Genomic DNA, 25,423 nt, shown 5'->3' with positions numbered 1-25,423 from the left:
GTTTTCAATGGAAACTCACTAAGAAAACGTTTCGTTTTGCTTATGGTACATTGAGCGACTAATAATAATAACAAGAGATTCACAAAAGTGTGCATTTGTTTTAACAAATAAACACCATGTCGGCAAACTGTTCAACTGCAGTTTATAACAGTATACTAATATTCAATCAAAGTATGTTCTCTCCGTTTTAAGTCGTAACCTATGATTAATTAATTATCGTTTACCCACATTGACAGTCATTTACTGCCTCGTTAAGACGCAAGCGGCGAAATGGCGCAACTGGGCTCAACGGAAGTTTTTGCACACGGATCTTCCTGCACACAAAAACCACAACATTCTTGCACCACGTTTGTCGTTCATTGGTTGGTGCGAGACACCACAAAACTACACATTTACCAAAGCAGTATATACCAACGTAGAAAATATTTTTTCGTAGTTTCCACCTGTAGAAAGAAATGTCTTGTCCCTAGATATCCAATCCATTAAACCTTACGATTGATTGCCACATATTTTTCCAAAATATTTTTTCAATCGGTCGTTAAGGAAACCGAGGTTATCGAAAATCATAAAAGCACTAATGGTTCGTATATAGTTAAAAACCCTTCGATTAGCTATACAATGTAAACATGCTGTTTCACTGTTACATATCGGTAATAGTTTGACGTTTATTGTAGCAAAAATATGTTTGAAAACTTTGGTTTAAATATTCAGCACCAGTGGCTGTCTATGCAATGGTTAATCGTAAAGACAAAACATAGCTACATTCAATATTGTCAAACGTAGGAGAAATCGGTAGCTCTTTGCAAGCTGGTCCCTTGTTGTGTAAAAAAGAAATTCCAATCAATCAACAAAGACCAAAGATAAACACAAAAACAATTTCTGTCCGCGTTTGTGTGTGATTGTTTTTTTTCCTTTCTTGGTTTCCTGTGTTTTAATTTTTCATACCCAAACTTCAAGGAAAGACCAAGCGGAAAAAATGTTTGTTTTAAAGGCAAAAGCGACTTGAATGAAGTTGATACTTAAACAAGGGCGTCGGACGCAAAACCTCGATCGTTAACACGCCTTTGTATTTGTTTTCACAGTGTAATAAATTCGTGTTTTAAACAAGTCAATTTGTGTACAACAGACCAAATATAACTTATTTGATCGTTTACCGACCACGCCAACTCTGACAAGATTTTTAACAGGATTAAAGGTCAAAATGAAGAGACAAATAGCGACTACATACACCACAACAAAAACATTAAAACAAGCGTAAGGTTAGCTTTAAATTAATTAAATTTACGCACTGTACCACATTGATAAGTAAAGGCAAATACCAACGTGGTTTTTGTGGGACTGCCCTAAACCGCACGGTCGAGTAGGCATGTTTTGCATACTGCGACATTTCGCGATTTCAATTGTTTTTAGTGGTTCTACTTTTACGAGTCCATCTGACGCACTAAATACAATGCTTGGATTTTCAATAATCACATTGCTATTTGCGGCGCTCTTTTCCATTATCGGTTGACGTTTAAAACCTTTGTATCGGGCGAGCTATAGACTTCTACTCATGACTTAAGTGGGCGTATGCAGCCTCGAGCAATTTATTACTCCTAGCATTTAGAGTGTCAATGCTTTTGCACCCGGCACAACAACCGAGTCTTCTTCTTACTGTTGTTTCGGGTGCACACGGCAACGGGAATTTCTTGATTCATGCACTGTCCCTTGCTGAAAAAGTTCACTTTCAGCACAATCGTGAAAGATTAAGAAGTGGGTTTAGAAATTGGCAGGTAGACGTTGAAATGTAAATCCGGTAATGTAAGGTTTCATTTTCACAATCCATATGTAATGCGTAGGCAAAGCAGATCCCTAGCAGCCCCAATGAGTTTACTTCATTTTGTGTTAAAAATTATAGCGACAAAATTGCGCTAGAACCGCGAACCGGAAACGACAGTACAAACAGAAGGACGTATGTGTAATGATGAACAAACGCTGTAGGTTTGTGCAAAACAATCTAGAAGAACAATATGACTCAATATTTCTTAGCTATTAAACGAAAGGAAATGTTATATCTTTAAAAACTTATTGTGGCGAGCTGAAATCCAGTTACCGTAGTTGTATAAAATGCTTTTGCACACGAAAATGCAAACGTTAATGTAAACATTGTGGCCGCTACAACCGCCACTAAGCCGGGAATAGCTATGCAAAGTTACAACGTTATGGAATGAAAAATCGTGGGAGTAAATCTAGTGGATCGTGACTAAACGTAGGAACATGGTATAGGCCCCATTAACATATAATTTCGCGAGTTTGGTAGTTTGGGATAAAATGATTGTGTAATATAAGTCGTAATAAAAATAAACGAATTAGTCTCGCAAGGTGATAGTTTTAAATTAGGCTTTAGGATTTAGTAATCAATTGACCAAGTTGGTGTTCACGCAAGGAAGATTGATTTGCGTTGTATTATCTGCTGGTGTTACGTCTGATCGCCTGATTGCATTACTGAGTACTGGCGTTGCCACAAGATCGTGATTGTGGGAGTGTGGGTTTGTACGACTATCCAAGCGTTGCGTCAAATAGGAAGTAGGATGCTTGTTTAGCTCGAAAACGTGTCATGCCAAATGGAAGTACAGCCATCCTGCATGGTTAAGTTACACAGGCACATTCAAAAACATGTTTGCCCGCGGATTTTTACCGGGAATTCTGTGTTTGAATCACTACCAGCTTTCTACGTAAACCAAAGCAACAAGATATTAAGTTTAGTGAAACAACATAAGGTTATGAGAGTAACTATATTTATAACAACCTAAAAATTACTAGTGTTTACAACAAAAGTTGAACAGAACTAAGTAATTACCTTTGTTTGCTTGAAGGTGTTTAAGATCTATAAGGTAAAAAACTGTTTTGCAGCAGAAAAAATTTGAACCACATTCCCTTCTAGAATTAAATTGATACGGAATATAGCATTACAAATTGGGTAAAGATAGTTAATCATTGCCTGAAAGAGCGAACCCAATTAACCCGATGACAGAAAAATCTTTTTTCGTAACAGTGTCTTTTATTAAAGGTCACAACAAGCTTTCCAACGAACTTTCGTGAATACAAAACACGCCCCAAACACCCTATCACGGCTTGTGTGTAAAAACTCACGCATTTGGGATTGATTGTTTTCAAGGAATGCGGCTTAAATCGAAACCGTGCTGCAAAGAAAAAATAAACTAAAAAGCAGAAAGATATTACATCCCTTTGTTCATTTAGCTTTGTGTTAGTTTTAAAACTTGTTTTTTTCCGCATTTGGTGGTGATGTTTATTTCACATAAAAAGCGATTTAAATCTGCTAAAAATGCTCTTAACACTTATCAACATATTCCAGCCACCCTGTAGCAAATAAAAGTTTCACATAAAGTTTAGCCTACAATCAACCTGCAAAGATGTCCGATATTTGAAATTCATGAACCCAATAAATACGCAAATAATTGTTGAAAGGCCATCGCTTCAACGTGCACTTTTATTCCAGTGCCATTGTTCTGAATTTCAATCACAGCTGCCAATTACTATTAAAACCCTCGGCGAAAACTTACGCTACTAATCGTCCTTTGATAAACCCCCCAAACTCTGCCCAGGATCAATCAACTTTCGCTTGGGTTTGCATAAAATATGCAGACAGTAATGACTAGCGCAAAAGACCGCTGGGAACGAAACGTCGATCCCGGTTTCGATGTTTACCGATCTCAACGGATGTATCGATTTAACCAATTGTAGCTTTGCATTAATCTGGCCATTTAATGAGTTCGAAATGCCCTTTGGAGTATGTAAATAATTAAAGACGACCGCCAGATAATAAGTCCTGTTGTCGACGGTTGGTCCTGCTTGTCGTTTCGTATCAATGATTTTTATGCATCTCCCTAGTCCCAAGGGGGCGCGGCGCAGCAAAATCAATGTTGATGTTTGTGGGAGAGCGCAAAACAAAAAACGCGGCGCTTCTGACAGAGATCGTTACCACCCGACAGTGTATTACTTCCCCTCTGAACCGGCACAAAAGTAGCGCAGTATTGATAAGGCCTAAGTCACTCGCCACTGAAGCTCGACTGCTTGCACAAGGCATGCCGGCACAGCTGATAGTAAGCATGCGTTTCCACACGGCACTGGTTGTTGTGTGTTTACGGCCAGGAAACGAGGCAGTTTCCATAATGCGCAACACCAGAATAAAACTGCCTTTACCAACGTGCAGATTTTCTGTAAAGACAGTCAGAAGGCTGACTTGCTAAAACGCGTAGTATGAGTCATTTAAACTTACTATTTTGGTCGCCTTGTGCCTTGCCATGTTCAGCGAGTTCAGACCGAAAGTTCGCTTGATACGAGTACGCAACTAAAATGTTTCGAAAGCTAAGAGAGTTGATTGTTATTAGGATGTTAGTTAGCTGCATGTAACTAAAAGCAAGCAATAAACCAGCGTAATTTCCACATTCAGCAGCAGTGGGGTTTCTCAAGACGCATGCAGATAATACTGATCAGCTATTAAGACAGCTGTCAGCACACGCCGGGCTAGATAACAGTACCGCATAGCGCCATTCAAAACTTTGGCATTCATTAACTACAGCACAAACTGCCTATAAGTGGAGCCGCGTTGTGGTATTCAATAACATGGATATCCCTAAGATTTCTCCGTAAGGCATGCAAGTGTATTTAGTATTTGCAATATAGGGTCACTCGACAGAAGTGGGCAGTTGATGACTTGTAAATTAAACATTTAGTGACACGATTTGAATGGTTGTCTATCAAGATTGTCGATAATACTTCACGCCAGTGTTTCACGCAAGGCCTGCTGTCAATAGTTCAATCTTTCCTGTTATGTCGATAAACTCAGAAACGCTGCCAATCACGCTGTTTATCTTGGCGCTTCAGTCTAAAGACAGGCAATAGAGTCTTGCGCCAATGTAAAACCCTTTTACACAAATGGCTGGCAATTTGACGCTAATGCTTCAGACAAACGTCTCGAATTTTCTAACATATAAGACAACAGGAGCTTTTTAATAAAGTACACGTAATATAACAAAACGTAATGACTATACATGGTGTGTGCTAATGGTTAGCACATCTTTAAAGTAAGTTTAGCTGTTTAAATCGTATTAAGAACGTCGTAAAAGTCAATTTATCAGAGGTATTTTGATCCAAAATGGCGCTTGCCTATGTTAATTTGAAAATAGTAGACACATATGACAGATCAAAGTACGTTCACGCTTATTCAAAGGGTAGACTGAAATACTGAAACATTTGTTACACCATACGCACATGTGAAAAGGTTTACCGATAAACAACAGTGCTCAAATACACTGATATAATAATAGCGTTCTTTTGTTACAGACCAGATAGGATCTAAAATTGATTAAGGACAGAGGTTTGACAGGAATTCAGTCCAGCATAACACCAAATAAAGTCAACCATGTCGTTCCCAAAGCCTGAATACATACAGAATTTCATTGATGAGAAATTGAAGAAGGGCGACAAAACGGAGAAAACGTCACTGATGGAAGAGGATAGCCTTGCAAGGTAATGACGCAATACCTACACATTGGATTTCCGAATATTGAACCTTAAGGGAAGCTTGCCAACCTGTGTACACGCCATTAAACCTTTTCATCGTTAAGTAAACGTTACTTGACGGCGACATATTCACGCTTTGACAACATTCTGTTCTTATGCTTCGCAAATTACCTCATAGGGGGCTACAACGTTCGCATTTCGCCAAAATCTGCAAACCCAGTGTACAAATCCGCGACCAAACCAAATGTATAAAGGGTGTTGATATGTATTTCGCCTAAAACCTTTATTTGCTTGCTATATATTATTCGTATACGAATGACTTTTGGCATATATGTACGTTCTGATAATGCAGATACGGGCGTGTTGTGTTAACAATGATTTGGAGTCTATAAACATAAATCCTGTAGCGCTCTAATAGCTTGATTTCAGCCCACCCAGTGCTACTTGATGCTTTGGAAATTGTTAGTTCCATTCTTCACGTGGAAAAGCGTGCGAATGCCAACCAGTAATTGAGGGTGTGCTTCTTCATGGCATTTGGCGCTATTTGCAAAAAAGGCGGATAAACTACGCAGAATATCTAACCGTAAAGTTCAAAGATACGAAAACATGACTTGAATACAATGAATACAAAAGCCCGATGTCCTAGAAGGTGTAAATAACAAGGCGTGTGTATTTTTACACCACATCGCACATCGCCTGATAAAACCTTATTACAATTTGAGTAAATTTAAATTGATTCCCAGGTGTTGAACCAACATGCAAACTCTTGTTGACAATCTGTATATTATGCCTCTAAATTGGGTGAACATTTACCTTTAAGGGTTTATGTCACACGTATATAGATAATAACAGGTTCGAAAAAGGATTATACTTTTAACCGACGTGTGGATTGTTAATACGGCATATATTAAAGAAGCAACAATGTGTTTCGCAAATGGTGCCCAAGTTTACAGCAATATACTGGCTTTACTAAAGCTTTTGGACAATCGAACGCATAAAAAACAACACTGCGTAGATTTTCATCGTCACGCACACTCGATGTAACGTTTTCCTTTCATTGTTTTGGGTTGTCATGCGCAACTGACTCGGCGCCAATGTGTATTGCCTGGTTGCTTTTCAGGCCGTCAAATTACCGGTTTTTACACCAATGAACATTCGCACGGAAAATATTTTTTAAAACCACGATGTCTTTAGTTAGTATAGCAAATAATAATTCACATAGCAAAAAATAGTGCGTTTTGGCTTTATTTGCCCGTTTTCCAACTGCAAGCTATTTATCTATGTGCCTAAAATCGGAGTATTTTATTATAATGTCCACGTTAAGAAACCAAAACCCAAAACTATCTGTAACGCGTTTACTGTTACAGGGTTACGTCATTGGAACTTGGTCACAAAAATAGTCACGTTATGTCATGCATCTCGGAATTTTGCAATCGTTATGAACAATTCGGTAAAGCGCTCTTATCGTTCTCGAACTTTCGTTACAAAATGAATTTTAAACCGCATTCTTGTATAGTTCACAATCTTTGATTCGCAACTATCGTAATGTTGTAAACTATATGGACGGAAACTTTTGCAGGGAATCGGAAGAGATGGGACGCAGCGGTAAATCTTACCACAATACGAGTTCAGAAACACGGCGAAAAATGAACGGAAGCTCGGGCGAATCGCCGGCTTTTTCAGAATCCGACGATCAGGCGCGACGAAAACGCGTGGGACTGAATGGCAAATCAACTGGCAGCGAATCAGACCTCGATACCGATGACAGCGCTGTTCTTGCCCGTGCCAAACAGAAAAACGGACAAAGTACTGCACCTATTCAAGCCCGCCATAAGCATAAAAAAGCCAAGGACGTCCGTACGCCTCTACGCGGAGCTGATAACCATGCCACTGCTTACGGTGGTACATCTGAGGTTAACCTAGACACAGCCGAGACTTTGGCAAGTTACAGCCCCTCAAACGGCGTTAAAGGCATTCTAAAAGCCGGGAGAAGCAACTCGAAGCAAGGCAACGAGCTTCTGGTCAGCGGTTCGTCTCCACACAAAAGCAGAAGCAGCAGGGAACGACGAGGTAACGCGGGTAATAATGATGGCGATTCGAGCACCAGTGATGATCATGTGCAGTCATACGGACTTCAAGTACCACATTCGTCCTCACATAACCACGGTAAGCATAGTAAAAATGTTAAATGACTTACGTATAAATTTGCTTTGCGTATAGTTTATCAGAATATAAGTCTTGTGAAAAAAGCTCTCAAAAGACCATATGAATCGGTTTTCTTGTCCACAGCGAACAAAGTCCATTAAAGCAAATCACAAAGAGAAGCGTTAAGTGTAATGGCACAAAGAGTAATCACCAAAGGCCGCGCCAGCCAATCAACACAATGACTTTCTAAAAACTACATAACACAAACAGTTTGACAACGAAGATTATGTTAATTGACACAACATACTGACAGAGGTTTCTGAGCATTTGTCAAATTCGGCAAATATTCAGTTGTACTTAAGACAAGTTTGCAGCAATGTTAGAGCGGGTAGTCACTTTCGATTAAACGATTATCAAGTTGTTTTGAATTCGATTGTATACAGGTTCAGAACGTGCTTACGATTTTCGTTTCATTATGGATCATATCTTGTGGTCGCATTAGGTATTGCGGTTAAAGTTTATTTTAGGGAAACATAGAGTAAGACTAACGCAAACCCGCGGGCTACTGCAAATATTTACCGATGTACTTAAATTTGGTAACCATAAAGCTCCTATTAGCAGGTGTTATGACGCGTTTATGTTCTCACAATGACGCTCAACCAATTGATACCAAAAATGTACAGCATTTTTCCCAACACACAAATGATTATTTAGGGAAGTTTGCAAATGATTTTAATCGGACGTGATCCATTGTTCTCATTGTTAACCCATTCACGTTTATGTTACGCAATCGTGCTTGGGTCAGTTTGTACGCCTCCAAAATATGCGTTAAACCACTAGGAATGGAAAATCATATGGAAGTTATAAAAATAACGATTATAGGTCTTTCTTGCAAAGTCAAAGCATCCTTGAGACACAGACAATGCACATTGTTTGGATCTATAGGTTCTTATCGGTGCAGCTGGTGACAAGAGATTGACCGTTTGAGCTAACGTAGCCTAGTATTCTAAACCAAAAGAGCTAAGTTATGTCCAATTTTTGACGAAAACTTAACGTAAACAATCACAGACTACTGTTTTAAATGGAACCCAATGTCTTATGACCGAAATGATCAACAGAACATTTATGATAAAAGACCAGATATAATCAAAAATCGATTAGCATAATGAAATTTTACGGTTACGTCAACATACTATGCAACGCCATCTATGACGCAAGTTACGAAAGGGAAATCTAAAAATCCCCCCAAAAATTGGTTTCATTTACTGATGGGTGAAATACATAAGGTTCGTTTTTCATCAGATTAAATAAAACACGCATATGTTTTCTCAATTTAAGTAAGGATTGATACTTACAGCGACATACACTTTAAAGCCAAAACAGACTAATTTATTTTCTTTTTGATGTGATAAATACCGCTAGATTTAAAGTCTTTAAGCAACTGGGCAATTTCACTTTAGATATGTATAGCCACATTTTTTTAAATCGCATTTCCTTTTGGCAAGACAGATTGCATGGGTTGCTCCTGCCCCAATATAACGAAATGTCAATAACCGCGAGACCACAACGACATTTCAATCTGAAAGGGTCATGTTTTACCTCCGAGCAACTGTCAGACAGCCGCATTATGCAGCCACACAAGTCTCCAAGGACTTTCAAACCCGTTCATGACATACAAGCTCACAACAGATATCGTACGATGTCGAATTGCGAGATTTCTCAACCAAAGATGGACTAAGGTTTTTTGTTTTTCGAAACATCACAACGAATTTCAAACCAAAGTCAAAACCTTATTACGGATTTCATCGAAACTTTGGTTGAAGCCGATAGTTAATCAGATTTGGCAAATCTCTAAAACCTTGCTGGCTAAAAACGGTGAAACCAAAACCTAGACATTACATGTGAAAAATTACCATTTAAACTTCAGCAAAGTCATATATGTCAATACCTTTTTACTGTCTCTTAGTTGCTGAAAGAAAGGCAAAAATGCACCCTTTTTCCTGCACTAAATTGCCCTCTAAACAACACCAACCCCAAAATTACTTAAACTGTCAAAATAGAATACATTTGCAATATTGACGAATGTGGCTGACATGAATTTGGTTTATATATTTACAGGAGGTTTCCAGTCAGACGTAGAGTCAGAGCATTGCCACGATTCGTCCGATGAGCGCTCTGAAATCGAACAAAAGAAACGGAATCGGGCAATGCGCAAGTTGCTAATAGCAACTGGTCTCAGTTTTCTCTTCATGGTTGGAGAAGTCGTCGGTAAGTAACTCGTGACCTACAAATAGTAAGTCATGACCTTGAAAAAGTGTTTACATCGCATAGAATTCAGAAATTGTAACGTAAAAAGAGATGATTTGACACGGTATAAACTGCTAGTGACTTATACTTTTATGCCAGGTTCGACGTATGGAATATTGTATTAGAAAAACTAGAACTAGGCACTTCATAAATGTACTTCTCAACATGCCTTGACCCAAGACTTAACCTCATGCTCAAATATAATTTTAGCTAAGCCATTCAATTTCGTGGTGTGTATCACTCAAATTTGAGCAAAAAAATGCCAGTTTTGCCTTGTTGGACTTCGTCAAGCTGATATTTCATTTGAAGACCTGAGTATGATTAACAGTTTTAAAGCCAGCATGAAATGCCTAGCCTGAAATAACACGCCCATTTACATTCTGCGCGCGGCCTTCTCCTCATTTTTGCACACGAAATTGACGTCACGCTTTCTGTTTATTCCGGCCCCTTAATGCCAGGAAGTGTGATATGCCATTTCAGTTTATCACAAATCACGAGTTTATCAACGTACTTACATTAACTATTGGGAATGACATTGGATAAACTTGATTAATGTAACGTAGTATTTATTCTACAAAATTTACTCCACTGATCAATGTACCACATTTACAAACCATTTTGCAACGTTCATTTGTCTAAATTCAGGTTAAAAGAAACAATTTTTATTGGAATATAGCAACTTTCGTTTAAGAGCCTTTACTGATATTCAAAATTTACTGATACAAGTGTCACAGCACATCAAAAATCCGCTTTGGCGATATGAAATTATATTTGGTGTGTGGTCCATCACTGCATGCATGATTATCGCGGCGGGCGTGCAAATTTAAACCTGTTACAATCAATACTAGCATAAGATGCGTGAAATAATAGAAACCTAATTATGCAAAGTCTTAGAGAATGTTGTTCGACTTGAAGAAATTAATTCGGACGAATAAAGCATTGCGGTTCGACACGATGATATATTCTGTCCTTATTGCGTTCCCTAGTAACTCAACATTAAAATAATGGATTGCTCTTGTATCTGCTCAAGGAACATTTCATGTTTAGCTTAAAGTTATTCTTGTATATATTTCACCTAATTGATATGCATCAGTATATCAGATCGTTGTCCTTAAATGAAAATCACAAATCGCAAATTCACTTATATTTACCACGGGGCACAGTAATGTTATAGTATGTCGAAATTGCGATATCTTGCGAGGTATTCTGAAGGATAATTACCTAGACAGCTATGGGAAATGTTTTGCACGCGTACAGTTCAAACCGTTCGTATTCATTTCAGTGCCGTGTGCACAATAGTTTACCCCCGAGCAATACTCCGCGCTCTGTAGTATAATTACTCATCATGCTGACACGGCCATCGATGAACATCCAACGTTTGCTTGTGACTCAGATTGCCGCTTAGGTAATATGCACTGGCTCTTACGGGAATTCGTAAGGATATGAGTAACGATTAAACCAAGTTATTACGAAACGCCGTTGTTAATTGGCCTCTAATATTTTTGACGATGCGCATGAAAGTTCCAAAAGCTGGCAACACATTTAGAGATGCGCTTGTACACAATAAATGAATGCGTATTTAAGCAGCTTCCAAGGCGATTTATTTGTTAGTTAAGCAACATTTAGAAGACCTTGTCATGTGTACATGCCACAATAGTCCAAAACCAAAAAAGAATGAACACTAATGCACAAATACAGTTCCACTTTGTTATTAAGGATAGTTAAAGGCATTCATAACAAGAACCAAGAACGTCATTCACAATGTGGGAAAACGAACGACATTCATCGGATTTTTTTCCTAGTCATTACAAAAAACGTAAACATTGCATTGTCTAACGGTGCCAAAAAAACACGAACAAATCTATAGTACGAAAAAAATGGTTTTGTAACAAGCAAGAATATTTAAAATCCGTTTTAAAGCTGTGGGGATGAAAACGTGCTTAACTTGACCAGTGATATTTATCTTAGGCCGATGAAAGTCGTCAAATATTCATGAGAGAGTTTCTGCGATATTTAAAGATTACTAGTGCATTATCTTCACAGTTCATTATCGGTCCGTAAGTTCGCTATCGATTGGATACCCGCAAGAATTACTATGCAAAGCTAAAGTATTTGTTCTGCTTTAACATGTAAAAAGTCACGTATTGTGGCGTTTAAACATGCATGGCCCTTCTGGTGGCAAAGGTCAATAGTTGAAACGGAACAGAAGTTGACGAAATATTACAAAAACAACAATATGAATCATTCACGAGATTTCGTAACTTCTGTGTTTCTGGTTTTCGAATTACGTCCCGCACCACGGACCCAGCCGAAACAATAGAAAAGTTGACGCCCTTGTTTGTTGCACTGTTTTTAAAGTTTATAGTACTTTAAATCAGTCAGCCCAAGTTTGGTTTGAAAAACAAGTACCAGCCACGCCTTATAATTAAGTAATCTTTACTTCAAGCGTAAAATGCCCCCATGTACTCGCGTGAACTCGTGAAATCATCATTGGCAAACAAAATAGCAAGCACATGGACATCGCAAAACGTATTTTAAAACTTAAACACTTTTTTTCAGGTGGATACCTCGCAAACAGCCTTGCCATCATGACAGACGCAAGTCATTTGCTAACAGATGTCAGTAGTTTTCTTATCAGTATCATCGCGCTGAAGATGGCAGCAAGGCCGATTTCGAAAAAGATGACATTTGGATGGCATCGAGCAGGTAACAATGGCTCGAAATATATTTGCATTTTGTACAGAAAAACGGGACTCATTGATCATAACACAGCATTTGAATTACACTGCAGTCGAGTTAATGCAACGTTAACGCAAGATATTGCATTTCTTTAAAATAAAAGGTTAATTTTCGGCGTGTGTTAGTTCTTATTCGTTCTATTTAACAAGAAAGCCATTCAAATGCCACCAAACAGTAACGAATTTTGACTACTAGTGTATCTTAATTTGGTGATTTACCCAAAAAAGTTGTCAATTTTCATAACCTTTATAACTAACAAACATGTTTACGATACTGTAGGTGTTATCTGATTTGACAATATGGGTCCTTTTAAACAATACCACATTAATTACGTACAAGGCTGATCAAAAATCCCTCATCTGTTATGCGTGTAAGGCCTAGTATTTGGCTTAGCCACACCACAAAACCTCAATTAAGGAAACGAACATATAAGAGCAAATCCTGTAAGAATTGATATATTTATCACAAATTTGCATACAGAGGTCATTGGAGCACTGATCAGCGTTCTAGCAATCTGGGTGGTAACTGCGGTACTGGTATATCTTGCCGTGATGCGACTTATTACAAAAAAATATACGGTGAACGGAGAGACTATGCTCATTACTGCATCGTGTGCTGTCGGCTTCAATATTGTGTAAGTTTAACGTAAATCAGTTTAATGATTATGTTTGTGACAGCCTGTGTAAAAAATTCACTGGATAGCCTGAAAGTTTAAGGACTTGGATTTTAGAAACTTTTAACCTGACATTTCTCGCACCTTTTTCAATGGGTAATTTTGTCGATAATTCGTGGACCAAACTATTGCATGGAATAGATCTAGCAGATAACTGGGGCTTTAAACGCAATTCGAAATCTAAGCGAGTCGTTTGAACAAAACCAAATCCTAATGCGATACTACAATCGATCTGAAACCTGTTGCGAGTCACGTGTTGCTGCCGGACTGCAAATGTTGTGGTTGAGACCGATACATATGTTTTGCTCACACACCCCAAACGAGCAGCCAACGTTCTTGAGGGACGCCTGAAACATCTTCATTTAACTACAAAGCACCAAAAGACTGACTGATAAAGTGATGTGTTCCACACCATCATCTTAAACAATTTAAACTCCTCAAACTATTATCTTAAGCAATCATTTCAAGCAATTTAGAAACATTAAGCACAAAAATTGCATTTCCCTTAAAATACAACAGTCTTATCCCTTTAAAGCAGAGGTTCCCAACCTGTGGTACGCGTACCACTAGTGGTACGCGAAGGGTTTTCAGGTGGTACGCGAGTAGCTTCTGCTTTGTTCACAAAAACCTCGATTTGCAACTATATATTTTGTTTATCTAGTTTTGTTTGCAAAAAAACATTCCCCAGGCCTATTGTCATTGTTACGTAACTATTCCTGTTGTTTCGTATCATTACGATCTTCAAAATACAGGTCATGTCAATTCTCAACAAAAAGCATAGTTGCTACTTGCTATAAAAAGCCGAACAACGCTGTGGCACAGTGGGCGTTAATTATGTCAAATGATTGCTCATTGATAGATATCATCTACTGTTTTGGAGCTTAAGCTAGCGTTGAATGAAATATGTTTCGAACAAATTAGTTGTTCTGCAAGAAGTGGTACCATAGAGCACATTAGTGCTCTATGGTGGTACGCGTTGCAGTGCAGAGCGTCCAAGTGGTACGGGATCGTAAAAAGGTTGGGAACCCCTGCTTTAAAGCTTAAGTACATTGATTTACGTTCAAAGGACAGAGTATAAAAACTGTTCAGCATTATCAGGTTAAAAGATAAAGTTATGCTTTGTTTTTACACGCAGAATGGGACTTGTGCTTCACGAAGCTCACGGACACAGTCATGGACACAATCACAGTCACGGGCATTCCCATGGCGACAATCACGATCACGACCACGAAGCTGGAAGCACAGCGTCAAGCAGCGACGGTAAATATGTTTGAATTGCAAAACTGTGTTACATCGAACGCTTGTGGAATGTCGGGCAAAGATTGTGTTGTTGTTATTTTACTCAAACGCGGAAGTGAAAGAGCCTTGTTAGAGACACAAGTTATTTTTTGGAAACCATACAAGCGGTATTCCTAAGAGTTAGCAGTTGTTACAAAGCTGGCCTTCAATTGCGGCGATTAACTTTTTCGGGCCGTTTCTACATACCAGCACCTATGGTCGTTTTTACCAAAGTCGGTTCAACTGTAAATTTCGAAACTTAAATGACTTCTTTAAACTGCCAATTCAAGGGAGAAAAGAATGTTGCGTGGAAGGGGTTCGTTGTACAAGAACCCAGGTTCAGTCTTGTGGTGTTTCAGTTAATTGGCGTCGTCAGTTTATGCCAACACACGTTTGCAACGAAGGTTGAAGAGGTTGCACAGAGCGTTAATTAATAATTAAAAGCTGGCCCGTGGAAAAAGTAGCATGTTTACCCAACTACCAGATGCAATCGCGTTTCGTCTTTATCAAATCGCGTCGCGTGTCAGTAAAAATAAACTGGAGCGCCCCGTGCTATTGTTTATCGGAAAGTAGAGTCACCTTGAAAACAAACTTCAGTGCGCAGTTTACAGATTTGACAATTCTGATAATGAATATCATCAATGATCAAGTTTGGGTGGAAAAATCTGTTGTTTTGAACATAAATTTATTAATGGGATCAGCCCTGAAGCGTCTATGCAGACCAGGGATCACGACACATTCATGTATAAATCACAGTACGTCAGGCCCATTGAAGGCGCCATACCGAATCAGCTAATCAGCAAGCATTCACCACCATATGGCAAGGCGAAGGATAGAAAATTCTAGCCTGCGGTGGAATTCGAGTCCAGGAAAGACTCCTGTCGTGGGTTCGAATCCCACCGAGGCTAGAATTTTCTACCTACCTTTGCAATATCGGTATGGCGCTTTAAATGGGGCAGGCGTACTGTGAGATAGATACATTATAATTTGGAAAATATGGTGCAACGACCACAGAATTGCCAGGGCCAGAGATATGTACTGGAAAGTCCTAGAAGGCAACTTGCACCACACTTTCGTCCAGCCAAGTGCAGTGTATTGGCTGGCAAACTGAAAAATATCTAAGCGTTTTGGACACTTGATTGCTTGAGGCATGACTTTACATAACGGCCAAATGAATTGGTCCTTTGCCTCAATCAACATTACTTTCGCAGATATTCAGAGCAGTGGAAACGTGAACGTGCGTGCAGCTTTCATTCACGTGATAGGCGATCTCCTTCAATCCCTTGGGGTCCTCGTTGCTGCTTTCATCATTTATTTCAAGGTAAGATCACTGAGTGATATATGACTTCTGTCTGGCTCAAATCCAAGTTGGTGATCAGCTCCATTCCAAAACTACATTAAGCAGGCTATCGAGCTAATTAGAAAGAAAAGGACATTTCAGATGTCGCCCCTGTATGACAATAACACAAATTGCAAAAGTCTACACGGAGTGTTGTAGCATAATATGAACCTGCTTTCTTGGTGTTTTGTGCATATTTTTGACTTCGTGTAGCCCACATCAGAATCTGGTTTGAGCGCGTTTTAGGATTTATTTAGCCCGATGTTAAGGACGGAAAAAAAGGAAAAAGGACGTGAAAACGTTGGAATAAAAGTGCTAATTTAAGGTTTATCGCATTTACGGTATGAAACCAAAGTTCATTAGAAGGTACATTTTTGAAATCGCAAACGTACAAAGTTGCCCCAACATTACTTGAAGTCTGCAGTTCAAGAGCTATAGCTTAAACATAACGATCTTTTGTCTTGCTTCAGCCGGAATACAAAATTGCAGATCCGATCTGCACGTTCCTGTTTTCGATCCTCGTCCTTATCACGACAATAACCATTCTTCGCGACACAGTCATCGTCATTATGGAAGGTTAGCCTCACAGTTGACTCTATCTTTGAAGTTGTGTTCATAGATTCAGATAATTGAAGGTTGAAACACAAAAAGTAGGAAAATTGTATCATCTTCAAATTGAAAACAGATGCAAATAATAATCACTGGCAACTCCACTGAATTTTTTTCTTCTAAACATCATTTTCTTCATCGAAAAACTTGCAAACATTTGTGTGTGCAGATAAACGCTCTGAACGAAATATTTGATGTCATAAACATTCATTGTGTTGCAATCATTTCTCACAATGTAATATTCGCTGAAACAAAATTCTCTCAATATCTGATCTAAAATTGAACTCAAGGTTACATTTCTATTTCACTGCAGATATATCCATCTTTTAGACCAATTACAAACGTTTTTTTTTTCTGCAGTACAACAATCGTATCTGCCTCCAGGCCAATTCCTAGATATATACGTGGTTTAGATGCTTTACATTTACCTGCGTAATCTTTTGGCCTGCCGCAGGGCTTTCAGTGTATCGTAAAACACATCGCGGTTTCACATGACAAAACAAACATCGTGTACTGTACATTTCCAGGTTCGCCTGTCGGTATTGAATACAACGTTGTCAAAGAGAAATTGTTGGAAATCGAAGGGGTCACGGCTGTTCACGATTTGCGAATTTGGTCTCTTACACTTAATCAAACCGTGATGTCGGCCCATCTGGCAATTGGTGAGTAAAACATTACTTTAAAATGAAAGCAAAAATTTGTAAGCAAAGGTATCATCAGCAAAGACGTATGACACCAACTTCGATGGTTTAAACATCTGCATAAAGATGTGTTCTGTATACACAACCTCTTTGGCAGTTGTGTTTGTGACTATACTACTGTTGCAGCCCATGTATAGGGATTCACAAAGTAATCATTATGTTGGTGAACAATACGTCATGAATAAATTGTTTCCAGAAAACTTCGGAGTATAACATAACATTAAAGTGTTTGCAATAGAACTTTGATTGTGAGGTTAGGATCTGTAATAGTCTGTTTTTCACAAGTGTGCAGCAACATGTGGTACTGAGTATTATTCTTTACAGTTTCACGTATTCCTAATAGGACGTGCTAAGATATAACTAACTTATTCTCTTTTTTTACAGATAAAGGAACAGATTCAAGTCACGTGTTGAAGCAAGCCACGCGTCGTCTTAAATCGCTCTATGACTTCCACTCACTTACAATTCAGGTCGAGTACTACTCGGTGGATATGGACGACTGCAAAAAGTGCCAGCCAGCCTGATGCAAAAATATCACAAACCTTCGAGGACTTGTCGTATACAGCACTTCTGGCGTTCTGTAGTGAAGTCGTGTGGTTGGCGTAATTGCAAAAAATGTTTTAACAAATGTTTCTATTTATTTTTTGTTCGTTGCTCTATATATTAACCCGCTAGAGGGAGCCATCTTATTGTTCTCTCCACTTTAAGCTGCCATATTACGATCTTCGGAACAAATCTTGTACTGTTTTAAGCAACAAGTTGCCATCTTTAGTAATACAACTTGAACTCAAAATCGTACCATAAAGCGTTTTGCCGCAATCAAGACTTACATATTTTGGATGATTCGGTGCTATGGAGTAATTGCAGCCATGAAATGAATTAGTGACATTTTGCTATGGTAATAGGCTGATTTTTGTGGTGAAATATTTCTTCGTTATTGAACAATTTTTGTGTTTCAACGTTTATCAGTTCTGCTTTTCGCCCAACTTGTTTTCAGCGGTTGCAATTCTGGCCAATATGCCCAAAATGCAAGTCATTCCGAAACTTCAAGAATCACATCATGGTCAAAGTCAAGTTTCTCGCACTTGAAACAGATTTGAACTTGAATTTGAAACATTTTGGTTCGATTGTGTAACTTTTGGTGTCGTCACTGCCCGTTTTTTCGCCCATCCTTTTTTCCCCACAACTTATGTGCGCTTTCATCGTAACATGCATACGTTACCCATCTGTACTTTGTCTTCCGATATATTCTAACTACTCCTCTGTGCAATAAAATAAAACACGCAATGCCGTCCGGTTACTTCGTCCCTCGTTCATTTCTTTCGCCGCTTCCGACCCACTGAATTCCCGCGGGTGACAATCTCACGCATCCCGTGATCTTGTGAAAGGGCGTTGGAAGTTTTTGATGAAGCCATGCGGTCGCGAAAGTTGTCAATCTTGGCTTTTAATTCTTGCTGGTTGCTCCGTTCTGCTTAAAAGACAAAACAGTTTCATTTTCTATAGCATAATGAACTGGTCATTGAGTAAATATGAGTTGGTGAGCTCAATGATGTATTTTTTTAATTAAAAATTACGTCAGAGACAACTGTTCTTACCGTCAGAGGCAACTTAAAAGTATCGAAGTGGCAGTTTATGTGACAAAATACTAGGAAAAAAATGTTTTGTCTTATCTTACACCAAACGAAAAGTTCTTAAAAGTTTTACTTAGATCGCAGGCAACGACAAAAGAAGTAAACAATAATGTACCCAAAGCTAAAGCTTGTTGCAAACGAAGTTCCCCGCTGGATGTCGCACTGGCGCGACGAAATCGGGGGATTACCCCACTCGACGATGACGTCAGCCCGAGTCCAGGGTCGCATTGGTCAGCGGTTAGCGAGTACTCTTGCATGTCGTACAGTTGCCGAAATGACGAAGACGAGTCGACTCTCTTGCGTTTCCACACCGGTTCGCGACGAGGAGATTTGATTTGCCAAACTGAGCATAACAGATTGGTGTGAAAAATACGAAACACTTGTTGCCAATAGATACGGTATGGAAGCGTAACTTGATTAGAATACATAATGAAATGGAAAACATTAAAACCTTAGTAGGTCGGGTAAATATCTGTCGTTGGAGCAACAAAATCAGTGGGGCAGATAAAGATCCTGAAACTTGTGACAATGCATAATCTTTAATGTTAATTTTTTGCCTGTTAGTTCGCAGGCGTCTAAATTGATTTGCTTATACCTTTTTCTTTTAAGGTTTGTTGCTTGGCTACACCTTCGTCATTTTTTGCCGTTTCATGAGAAACTTCACTTTGTGGTGTGGTAGGCTTCAACTTGGGTTGTAAAGGGTTTGAGACTTCAGGTTTGCTTGACCTTGAAATTTGGTAGTTTGTCCTTGCAAAGGTCGGATCGCGGTGAAATGTGCAACCTGGAAAATAATATTGCATTGCACGTAAGGCCACGTGAAAACATTATTTACTCTCGTAAAATGAACCTGAAAAACATGAGTTGACAGGTATTTTTTTCATTAAATGATTTGAAATTGTATCTTTTTACTACAGTAGTCTGGTTATCACTTTACTCATAAGTGGATATAGACTCTAGCGTACGTTCTTATCTTTTTTAACCCTGTCTTTGCAGTATAGCAAAAACTTTGCTATTAAATTAGTCTTCATCCACCAAGCAGCGGACTGGGTGATTCCAGATTCAAGTTTCAATTTTTCACAAGAGTATTGTAGATCATCAAATTGACAAATTCTAACAGTTTTAGTGTAATAAAAAAACCTTGTAACCAATTTCACTCACCTTGTTCGGAATAAAGTTCGGGTAATCGAGTTGCTTCAAAGAGAAACGAGTTATTCGGTGTCATCTCTTCCCGATTTTGATATTGAAGTGGAGATCCATTCGTAAAGTCATACAGCGGCTCCTCATATCTACTTTCTTCTGTCGTGTAAGTTGGTGGCCGGCGCCGTGTGTTGGCCGTTGTCATCGGTCTGACAAAAATCCGTAAAGATTATGAGCAAGTCAGAGAAAAGTGTGTTATTGTGAAAATGAAAATACACACGCTATGCGCACAACATTGCTATTAACGTACTTGGATATTGAACATCACTAAACTCATTTTGTCGAATTACCTGGTGTTCGTTGCATTGTAGTCGAAGTGCTGGTCCTCGCAGGCGTTTGGATTTTCATCAGCACAAAAATGTTCATGGTCTTCGCCACTGCCACATCCCATGTACGTCTTCTCGAACACTGGCTTCAGTATAGATCGTCGTCCAGTCGATGTGAAACCCGATCTGGCTCGACTTTTCACTCCGTGACGCCACCTAGTAGCAAAATCGCCGCTGAGACAGGAGTTGCTCTGCAGAAAATCTGAGCATTCTTCGCCACGAACCAAAGCGGTGTTGGGCGGGGCTGTCGATTTTCCAGTGCCTGGAGTCTCAAACCGCTGTACATTGGGCGTATGTCCGGCTGCCAAAGCGGGCTCAATGCACTGCGCTGGTATAAACTTGCGCTGTTGTGTGCTGCGGCACCAAGCCGAACTAGGCAAAGGCTCGCGACTAAATACGTTGTCGGCTACCATATCTGACTGCCAACGTTGTACGCTTTGTTTTGTAATAGGCGGCGGTGGTATAGGTTGTGTTACTTGGGGTGTCGGTTGATGAGCTCTGCTTTCGTCAGAATCGTTATGTATTAGCTGATACTTCTTAGGTGCTCTTCCATTCCGCGTAGGGTTCCTGAATCTAAACACCCCCGCTTGTCCTTTAGCATTGGCACCAGCTTGAGGAGACTCGGCGATAATCTCTTGGTCTTCGGATATCGCACACAACTCAATACGAAAGACTGGGTTGTCGAGGTTCGAATGAAGCGCTGGAACGACGCGGGCCGATTTTGGTTTTATGAAGCTCGTCGTGTTGGTGTTGTGACTTTCAGTGCGCTCAATAGAACAAGTTTGAGTTTGGTTTTCTTCCAGTATAGGCGAAGCGTGCCGGCTAGTTTGTGTTCTGCAATCCCTGGTTTCAACAGAAATTGCGGTGGGAGGAGTCAACTTTCTCTCTGCCTCTTTCGGGCAATTTTCTGGTTCATTTTCTTGAGGGTTGTTATTACTATAGATGTTTTGATTATCTTCCTTAGAAGCTTCACGAACAGTAGCAACTTGAATATGTGCAGTGCTATGCGATCTAGCATCTTTCACCAAAGGGATTACTGCAGGTGATTCACACTGTACGACAATCACCGGACTTTTATTGCAAATGGAACTTTCATGTTTTAACTTCATTCGCTCAGGTAAACCACCAGGCACAGGAGAGTCATCTAGTGGTGACGGTAAATTGGTGCTAAGGCGAGCGTCGTCCATTTCGCAGCTCGAAAATCCACTTGTAGAATTACGTGTCCTAATGTGATTGGACTCAACAGGAGTAGCAAGGGGCGTAGCTTGGCGAAATGCGTTTTGGGGCCTGTGCTCGTTTGCGCGGCTCATGGTTAACGGTGTCATTGGGCCAGGACGAGCTAAACCATGGCATGGGTTAGCGTTACATTGAAACTGCGCTTTGATGTTTACATTATGGAATGAAGACTGTGAGGGTGCTGTACAGTTATTCCTTTGGGCCAAGCATTCGTGCATATGTGAGCACTGTGGATACATATGCCCTGTGCTTCTGTGTACAGGAGAGGCAGGTATGTCAGTTCTACGAGGTTTAGCTCGTCTTGATTCGATCCTCCTCGTAACAGATCGCACGTCTGCGCGGCGATCGCGGTGCTTCAAGCGGGTCGGTTCTTGCGCAACACCTGATGTCGACGAGAACTCGTCTGAGCTCTGAGTAAGAAATACACCATTGCGTTTCTGATGACGATCCGGTGCCTGGTACTGGACAGAATCAGAAGTTTCAGACTCGGAGCTGGAAGGCGGTCTGACAAGCCGTGGTTTTGTCTTGGGCTTGGGCTTTGCGCAAGGACAGCAACTAGATTTATCTGTACAAAGTAAGTATGGTTTCAAAGCATCGTACAAAGCTTATTTTCAATGATAACTGTTAAACTTTTTGTTGTTACTATTATTGACAAAAAGTAGTGACGCTAAAAAATGGCGGCGCGGAATTTTAATAAACGAAATAAAAATTACAAGCTAAGCAAACCTGGAGAATGATTTTGCTTCGTTTTCGTCCTACTGACTTTACGTACAGCTTTTTTGCTTTGAATATGTTGTCTTGGTGTAGCGCACTGCTCATAGTGATCAGAAACTGCATCGTCGTTTTCAGCATATGCAGTGCGGCGTTGTCGAACAGGTGGATAACTCTGTGTAATCGGTCTTGGACGGTCAATATTTTCAGTCTGCACCGGTTTGCTGTTCGGTGTCCACCAGCTGGGCCACATTTCTCTTTCCACTGTGACGTCATTACGAGGTGTGACGTAACGCTTTTCGATCTGAGTGCCAGCTTCCCGGAGACGGACTGTGCGTGGCGTCTGAGACCTCGAGGGCTGGATAACAGCTAAACTGCGCTCATGTTCAACGACGCCCATTGGTGGCCGGGCAGTAGCACTACTTGTGCCCGTTTGGTGGTGGTCGTTAATGATCTTTAATAGACTGAAGTATTCGCCACAAGTTCGCGCAATGCTGTCTGTGAGCGTCACGTCATCTGTACCCTGCATATTACGATGAAGACTCGATGTTAATCGGGGAGCAGGCTTCGAAGCGGTAACGACTGCGTCTGTTGAAGTCATGTCCGGTTTCGGTTCTTTGTCTAATAAGAAAACAATGTGTTAAATTTGACACAGTAAAACCCAAGTAGACCGCCTATTTATGTTCCTAATAGAGACTCAAAGACCACGATAATAACACAAATATATTATTACAAATGTAATGAATTTTACGCCAAAGAACATAGCTTAATGAATAATTATAGCTGCCAACTTGTTATTGTAGTGTTGCTGTACGTGAGCACTGCATAGTTTAATATTGTCGTACATATTGATAATCGATTTATACGGCATTTTGCCAGACACCTGCACTTTTTGATGCGTCAACAGTAAACCACATTTTAATTCAAGGGCATCAATAGGCCTGTGTAACCCCTTAACAACGCACATATTTCAGTTTTATCGCACATAATGAAGTCGAATTAGTAAAGAGCAGGGACATCTGCCTTTTGTTTTACACCAGAAAACAGCTTGCGGGATTTGGCTAGACTGCAAGTCGGACTTGAAGGACGTTCAAGGGCAAGTTGAGGGCCACGGTCGCCCGCTGTCATTTGCCAAATTCTATCTCTAGTTTGGTGAACCCTATTGGTGGAGTATGCCACGTGACAAAGTGACACGTGTAGCCGTTTAGAATCAGTGATTACGAACAAAGCTTGATTGTTGCCTAATGAAAATCAAACTCTTCATTTATTTCTTTAAAAAAAACTCTCCCTGAGTAGTTTTGCATTTAAAAAATCAAATAAATAAATAACGAGAAAACGTTTAATAGCAAAATCATAAAATTGAACAAAAGGTCACCTTTCAAAATAATGTCTTTATCTTTCTCTGTGTTGTCATTTTCTTCATTCTTTGCTTCAACATTTTCTGGTTCACGAGCCGATTCCGCGGGTTCTACCATAATAACCATACAAATAAAATAACAATTGTTGGAGCGACATATTTTTCATACACCGCCTCACCTTTTCCCGCCGTTTTTCCATTCTGTAAGTCACCCCGCTTTATCGATTGCTTGCCGACAGTTTCTTTAGATTCTGTGGTTGGTTTTAATGGAAACTTGGGTCCCCTTGAAAGAAATTATATTGTTAGAGTAATCAAACAGCACATAGCGTTTTTTTACCGTAACTTGTAACTATAAACCAGTGTTTTCAACGCTTCCTAACATTAAAATCCCTTTGTTTTTCGGGCGTTTTTGTTTCGTTTAGTAACAACTAAATTTCTGTAAAAGCACTCAAACTGGTTTGTTCAATTAAATCCTAATTTAAAAACACTGCCGTATAGCATAAAATAGCAACTATCAACTCTGAAACAAGAAGTCATTTAGCTAACCGATTGAAATACGTTCAGCGATAGTTATATAAAGACCACATGCCCACCTTAGTGCACTGTCTTTTAAGCCTTCTCCTGGTTGTTGAATAGAAACCCGCAGTTTCCGATTCTTTCCAACACGCCTCAGTAGCACTTCATCACTGACCACTGGAGGCACCAGACGATCGATGTTTTGCGCAATTTTTGACGTGACACTGCGCACCTGAATCCGGTCAAGATCCATTCTGTACTTCCTCATCTCGTTTTCCAAGTTTCGTAAAGCTTTCTTCTCCTTCAAACGCAACGCAGTAAGAGCTGATTCCAAAAACTTTAGTTCCATAGCGTTACGTCTCACTGCCACACTCGCTGCAACGCTATTGAGTAGCGATTTAGAGTCTTGGTCTTGTCCGGGCATGTTCCTGGACTGCAGTACATTGTTCGTGCTATCTTTGAATCTTTTCAAGTACGCCGGCTCCTTGGTGCGTCCAACGCAAGAATGCGGATTCACACTTGCTGAGTGTGGGATAGAACTTTTTGCATCGGTAGTTGAGTTATAAAAGAGAGCCATTGAAATTCGTTTGTTGCAAATTCGCCAAAGAGTCAGAAAACGTATTCTTGAAAAAGCTTATTGGACATCCAAGATGGTAGCAACTAGGCTACTCCTCATTGCCTTTCTGTTACCACAGACACTGTTCTAACAAAAGTTATAAAACAGAACAAGGCAAAACTTTTATAACAAACTAAGTCAGGTGAGTCTGAACGATTCAATCACAATCTGTCCACCCGAACAATATGCCAAGCAGTTTTTAACACTGAGTTTCTCTCAACATAAGCTTCTTTTGATAAATCGTGTGAAATAAAAGGCATCACGTTGCAATCGATTTTAATTTAATGATAACCTGGTGCCTCTCACACCATTAAATCGCGCATCGTTATCCACTTGACTCGGCCACTTTAGTTCGTATCAACATGAGCGCGTGCCTCTGATACTCGTGACATAATTTGAGCGACAGGTCAACCTACCTTTTCTATTCACAAATTGAACGGGCCAGTCAAACACGCTACTCCTGAAAACCAACAGTTGATTGGCTTTGTGTACAAGAAAAAACTTTGTGGAAACCAG

At 39.8% G+C, this 25,423-nt stretch overlaps 3 protein-coding genes across 6 annotated transcripts in view; 1 reads left to right on the top strand and 2 right to left on the bottom strand.

Annotated features, from left to right (window-relative positions):
* Positions 1–25,423, bottom strand: part of LOC145220680 (arrestin domain-containing protein 2-like) — a 45,975-nt gene that overhangs the window by 18,373 nt on the left and 2,179 nt on the right. The gene's annotated exons all lie outside the window — the stretch shown is intronic.
* On the top strand, positions 5,322–18,604 carry LOC145217642 (proton-coupled zinc antiporter SLC30A2-like). 2 transcript variants are annotated; one of them, XM_080084944.1, is made up of 10 exons: positions 5,323–5,532; positions 7,106–7,692; positions 9,790–9,939; positions 12,538–12,684; positions 13,198–13,351; positions 14,526–14,650; positions 15,880–15,989; positions 16,478–16,583; positions 17,144–17,278; positions 17,702–18,604. In XM_080084944.1, exons 1-10 carry the CDS (start codon positions 5,426–5,428, stop codon positions 17,839–17,841), a joined length of 1,761 nt encoding a protein of 586 aa, XP_079941070.1. In that variant the 5' UTR covers positions 5,323–5,425; the 3' UTR covers positions 17,842–18,604. The 2 variants fall into 2 exon arrangements, with proteins under 2 accessions (XP_079941071.1, XP_079941070.1); XM_080084945.1 differs by lacking the exons at positions 16,478–16,583; positions 17,702–18,604 and having other exon boundaries at positions 5,322–5,532.
* LOC145217641 (uncharacterized) lies at positions 14,526–25,303 on the bottom strand. Of its 2 annotated transcripts, none has more exons than XM_080084942.1 (9): positions 24,369–25,303; positions 23,955–24,058; positions 23,794–23,886; positions 22,434–23,039; positions 20,436–22,272; positions 20,107–20,294; positions 19,544–19,729; positions 19,064–19,291; positions 14,526–18,788 (listed from the first exon to the last, which is right to left on the bottom strand). In XM_080084942.1, exons 1-9 carry the CDS (start codon positions 24,866–24,868, stop codon positions 18,631–18,633), a joined length of 3,900 nt encoding a protein of 1,299 aa, XP_079941068.1. In that variant the 5' UTR covers positions 24,869–25,303; the 3' UTR covers positions 14,526–18,630. The 2 variants fall into 2 exon arrangements, with proteins under 2 accessions (XP_079941068.1, XP_079941069.1); XM_080084943.1 differs by having other exon boundaries at positions 14,526–18,785.

The sequence above is a fragment of the Phallusia mammillata genome, chromosome 3 (assembly GCF_965637545.1).
Source record: "Phallusia mammillata chromosome 3, kaPhaMamm4.hap1.1, whole genome shotgun sequence".
In the NCBI taxonomy this organism is placed as follows: domain Eukaryota; kingdom Metazoa; phylum Chordata; class Ascidiacea; order Phlebobranchia; family Ascidiidae; genus Phallusia; species Phallusia mammillata.
Note: the sequence above shows the minus strand (reverse complement) of the source record. Positions and strands in the feature narration are given on the sequence as shown.

Coding starts and splice junctions, on each gene's coding strand:
- LOC145217642 (XM_080084944.1), top strand. CDS start 5,426: ATGTCGTTCCCAAAGCCTGAATACATACAGAATTTCATTGATGAGAAA. Junction 15,990..16,477: donor CTTTCATCATTTATTTCAAG/GTAAGATCACTG, acceptor GTCTTGCTTCAG/CCGGAATACAAAATTGCAGA. Junction 16,584..17,143: donor AGTCATCGTCATTATGGAAG/GTTAGCCTCACA, acceptor GTACATTTCCAG/GTTCGCCTGTCGGTATTGAA.
- LOC145217641 (XM_080084942.1), bottom strand. CDS start 24,868: ATGGCTCTCTTTTATAACTCAACTACCGATGCAAAAAGTTCTATCCCA. Junction 24,059..24,368: donor TTAAAAGACAGTGCACTAAG/GTGGGCATGTGG, acceptor ATTTCTTTCAAG/GGGACCCAAGTTTCCATTAA. Junction 18,789..19,063: donor GCAACAAGCTTTAGCTTTGG/GTACATTATTGT, acceptor TTGTCTTTTAAG/CAGAACGGAGCAACCAGCAA.